This window comes from Arachis hypogaea, chromosome 16 (assembly GCF_003086295.3).
Source record: "Arachis hypogaea cultivar Tifrunner chromosome 16, arahy.Tifrunner.gnm2.J5K5, whole genome shotgun sequence".
NCBI lineage: Eukaryota > Viridiplantae > Streptophyta > Magnoliopsida > Fabales > Fabaceae > Arachis > Arachis hypogaea.
Window position 1 is genome coordinate 141,289,533 of NC_092051.1, and position 5,275 is coordinate 141,294,807.

Genomic DNA, 5,275 nt, shown 5'->3' on the forward strand with positions numbered 1-5,275 from the left:
CCTCTAAACTTTCTGTTCTGCAACTGCAATCTTTCTACCAACTTCTCATTTCACTCATCAATGGCTTCTCCTTCAACTCACGTTACTGCTCAGGACAAGGGCAAAGGCCCTATGGCTCAGCATCAGGCTCCCCCAACCTTGCACATACTCAACCAAATCAACGATGAGATTATTGAAGACCCTCAGCCACAAATCGACAACCCAAGGATCCTCAGACTTTTTAACATTGGTGACGAAACCCACTGTTTCATTGGTCCTATTCAAACTTTAGAGCGTGCCAACAAATGTCTTCACTTCTTCCCCAATGCACAAGGGAAAGATTTGCTTATCAACCACAACCTTCTCATAACCCCTTTCTTTAATCCTCAGAAACCCTTCAGTAACAATCCTAAAATCACCCCACGAGGAGTTGACTTTCGAGTTTGGCATAGACACCTCCATTCAGAGAATAACGCCGCCTGGAGGGCTCTTGGTATCCAAGACTTACTTCGACTTTCTCACTTCACCCATTCAACTCATCCTTGGATGATTGGGACAGTGTTCAATTTCTGGAACAGGACCACAAACAATTTTCACCTTTCCTATGGGATGATTGACCTTTCTCTATTAGATGTGGCTGCCATTACTGGCTTCCCAATCAGCTCTCCTGAACTAACCTCTGATGTGCAACCGAATCGAGACTATAGGATAATCCATAGGACTTTCTATAGCAAATTTATTGCTCAAAACATGGGTCAAGAAAATGAACCTGTAACTGATGATGAGCACGTTGCATTTCTATACTACTAGTTGAATGCCATTGTCTTTTGCTTTTGAAGTGTCCAAATCAAGGTTGCGAGAACCGGACCGATAATCGAACTGATCAAGTGACTGGTTCAATGGTTCAATGGTTCAACCAGAGTTGAACCGTAGTTGAACTGGTTTAATTAAATATAGAGTAAAATTATAAAAAATTCAATACATAATTTTAAAAAGTTAAATGCAATAATTTTTAAACTAAAAAGATTCAAAATTTAACAATTTCACAAAATAAACAATACATAAGTTATCATTAAAAGGTCATAAACAACCTCAAATATGAAAGTTTATAACTAAAGAAATTAAAATGCACATAAATTACAAACACAATGTTTTGCAACCAAAAGAAACAATATTCAACAAACAATACTTCAACTAAACAAAGACACTAGAAGTCATAATCATCATTAAGTGTTCCGATGTCTCCATCATAAACAGGTAATCCAAAGCCAGCATCTTCAGAAATACCACCAAAAGAAGTATTTGAGGATTCAATTACAACATCAGGCATATCCACTTCAACTTCCATGTCTCCACCATCTAATAAAATATAAAGAAAACTCAATAAGAAATCAATATTAATGACATGTATCTTTATGGAAGGAAACAAAGATTGCTATGTCACTCACCATTAGGATACAAAGGCATAGCATTATCAGTGTATATTAAACTTTCAGTGCCTTCAACATCTCCAGTAGTAAATTCAGGATCATCCTCATCTGCCATTACCCAAAAATCTACTGTGTCAATGCTTTGAATGTCAATTGGATCATAATTCCTCTTCTTTTGATGCAACCTAGATTGAAGGCGTAGGTTATAGGTGACATAAACAATGTCACTTAGCCTTTGATGCTCTAACCGGTTCCTCCTCTTTGAATGGATTTGTTCAAAAAGGCTCCAGTTCCTCTCACATCCAGATGAAGAAGAGGTTTGATGAAGAAGACAGACTGCCATTTTTTGCAAATTAGGAGTACTCTCATCGTGTAGCCTCCACCATTCACCTACGTAGATACAAAAATAAAAAACTTTTTAATGTTTATCACCCAACATATTAAACTTTGGAACTAAACTGAACTTGGATATGAAATAAGTCAAATAACTTACCAGGTTCGAGTCTTGATGCCGCTGTCTTAGCACTTTCCCTCCCAAAACTTTCTTTACAATCTCGATATAGTTGTATCTCTTGCATTGCATCAACTGAGTCATCACAAAGTATTTCAACATCAAGCAAATCAAGTAAAGATCTCAAAACATTTGCCTTCTCAACATAACCCTCACTATAGAAAATTCCTGGATTTAAAAAGTACGCTGCTGCATGGAGATCACGCTTCAAATGCTTATCCCACCTCATTTTCAAGATACTCGTGTATGGCGTATAAGCAGCTTTTCGATTTATGAACATTGTCTTGATAGCATTTTTTGCTCTTTGCATGCCTTCATACACGATTCCCAAAGAGGGTTTTTCATCAGCATCAACAAGCCTTAACAAGCCTCAACAACTTAATAAGAGGACCAACAATTTTTACAGTGGTAACTCAGTCTTGCCAAAACTTACTGTCCAAGAATATTGAACTAACAATCTTTCCATTGGCACTTTTGGATAACTTATGAGAAGTGAAATATTTGTCCACCATCAATGACTGCAACTCTTCCTTGTGATCATATATACTTTTCAAAGTAATGAAAACAGTGGCAAAACGTGTGACTCCTGGTCGAACAATTTATGTCCAACTTTTTCTTTTTCTAAGCCAAGACAATAAGATCATATGATTGTAGACAAACACAGTCACTTTTGAAGCACGGGAAACAAGGTCAGCTATGTGAGGGATACTTGCAATATCTTTCAAAATAAGATTGATACAATGGGCAGCACAAGGAGACCAAAATATATTTGGGTATTTTTCATGAATAAGTTTTCTAGCAGATACATAATTAGCAGCATTATCAGTGACCACATGCACAATGTTACTAGGCCCAACCCACTCAATAACATCAGCAAACAAATTAAACAATGCATTGGCAGTTTTTATCACATCAGAAGCATCAACAGTCTTAACAAATGACATACCAGCAGGACAATAAACTAGAAAGTTAATTAAAGTTCGTTGCCTTTGATCAGTCCACCCATCTGCCATCAGCGTACAACCGGTGCTTTTTCATGAGCTCCTATACTTTTCAACCAGCAACTAACACTCTCTCTTAAGATCAGCCAACAAATGAACTCTCATTTCATCATATGATGGTCCCTTGAAATCAGGTCCAATTGTAGCAACACCATCCAATGCAGGTTGAAAGTAAGGTGATTGAATTGTATTGAAAGGAATACGTGCATCAACAATCCATTTGGCAAGTCCCAACTTAGCCTTGTGCACAATTTCTTTACTAGCCAAAACACTTTTCAAAGTCGGTTGAGATCCTGGAGTAGTCCTTTCTTTAAAGTAACTTTCAATTTGTGTAGCTACTACAGCTCTTCTCTTTCCTTTGTCTCTCGTTGTTGTAGGAACAACAGCTTGTACATGGTTAGGCGATTCAGCCTCTTTTACAGGTGCTTCCCCACCATAAGACTCCTCCTCAAATTTTCTTTTTTCCATCTTATTTTTTTTGTTTTCCATCAGAATCCTTTTGAATTGAAGTTCAACTTCTTCAGTGACTTTGCTACATACTTTAATTTGTCCAGGAATTTTCGCAAGATGATATTTCATCCTATATATCCCCCCTCCATTATAAGTATTCAAACAAAAGATACATGTATACTGTGCCTTATGATTTTTATCATATTTCACAGTGAAATATTCCCAAGCCGGGTCAGATTTTCCTCGAGAGGAACATGTCTGAGATTCTTGTACAACATTATGTTGTTGTTGCTGATCATTTTGTGACTGTTCCATCTAAATTCAGAATGCCAGCAACCCATAATCCAATTGAACAGAGCAGAATTGACAAAATGAAAAAATTGAATAGAGCGAAATTGAAAAAATAAAAAAAATTGAAGAATAGAGCAGAGCAGAATTCTCAAATTCAACATACATCAAATTTATTTTCAAATTCAACATTTCAACAAATTTATTCAACATACAAAAAATTGAAGAATAAATTTATTCAACATACAAAGTTACGAACAGAAGCCAGAAACCCAGAACTTACCGCAAGAGAAGAACGAACAGAACCCAGAAAACAGCATGAACAGAAGCTAGAAACCCAGAAGCCAGAAACCCAGAACCCGCGACGGTGCACGACGACCCCCAATGACCCGCGACTGAAACCCAGAAACCTAGAAGCCAAAAACCCAGAAGCCAGAAACCCAGAACCCGCGACGGTGAGCGACGGTGGGAGTGTTCTTCACGGCATCGGTCGTCCGTCGTATGCAGAAGCTCCAGCCTCGAGCTTAGGGTTGGGAGTGGAGTGTTCTTCGAAGACTTTGAGAGAACAGGGATTTAGGGTGAAAATGGTGCTTCTACACGCGTTGTTCAGCCTGTTTTTCTTTTTTTCTTTTTTTTTTATAAAATAGCCAAACGACGCCGTTTCATTAGCAGGAGGAAAAACCGGGCCGGTTTGCCCGGTTCATTGGTTAACCACTGGTTCAGCCGATTTTTCCACTGGTTTTTTGTAGCGCGGTTTTGCATGTGGACCGGACTGGCTAAGTGACCGATTAACCCAGTTGAACCGGCCAGTTCAGTTCGGTCCGATTTTCAGAACGTTGGTCCAAATACAAAAACTCTTTCATCCTCTGGCATCTCTTTTACATGAGGGTAATAATTTCAATTTGGCAAAGTTGATTCTGGGACACTTATTCGAAGAACTTGGCCACCTATTCAACTGCCTCCGAAATAACTCTTCGATTAATGTAGGAGGTCCTCTCTGGCTTCTCCAGCTTTGGTTGAATGTAGTCTTTGAAAAATTCATACAGAAGGATACAGACAGTTTATTTGGTAAACAACATATCGAACGATTCCGTCTGGTCCTTTCGACCAAATTTCCCAGATGTCCAGTCGACTGAGGACCATTCCTAGGCTGTTTTTTCTCTCTTTCACTCTTGCAAAAACTTCAACAATAATGATCTCAATTTTACCCCCTTTCTATATCAAAACTGTGGTCCTTCATGGCTCAAACGCTTTCTCTTTCCCAATGATAAGAGGACGAAATTGCCAACAGGAATTGGGCCAACTTAATTGCTGTTCAGATAATCCCTACTGGATTACCTCAACACAAAAAGGAATAATTCAAAACAACTCTCTATGCTCCTCATTATACTGCCAGGAAATTCGGTTTCTCCCAAACCATTCCAGTTCCTCTTCCTCGAAACAATCGACCTCTTTGTCACGTCGAATTGAATTCGAAGGAACAACTTGAACTCTGTCTTTCCTCTAATCAACAACAAAAAACAAACTATACTCACCTTATTTATGAGCGTAGTTCATACATAATCAAATCATACTTCAACTGATGGACTACATATTTTTCCAGATATAGTTGTATC

The 5,275-nt window shown here is 38.3% G+C and overlaps 1 protein-coding gene across 1 annotated transcript; it reads right to left on the minus strand.

Annotated features, from left to right (window-relative positions):
- Positions 1-1,186: 1,186 nt before the first annotated feature.
- On the minus strand, positions 1,187-2,933 carry LOC140180290 (uncharacterized). Its single transcript, XM_072220750.1, has 4 exons — positions 2,581-2,933; positions 1,903-2,279; positions 1,428-1,799; positions 1,187-1,338 (listed from the first exon to the last, which is right to left on the minus strand). The coding sequence occupies exons 1-4, from the start codon at positions 2,931-2,933 to the stop codon at positions 1,187-1,189; spliced, it is 1,254 nt and encodes a 417-aa protein (XP_072076851.1).
- Between the last annotated feature and the right edge of the window lie 2,342 nt (positions 2,934-5,275).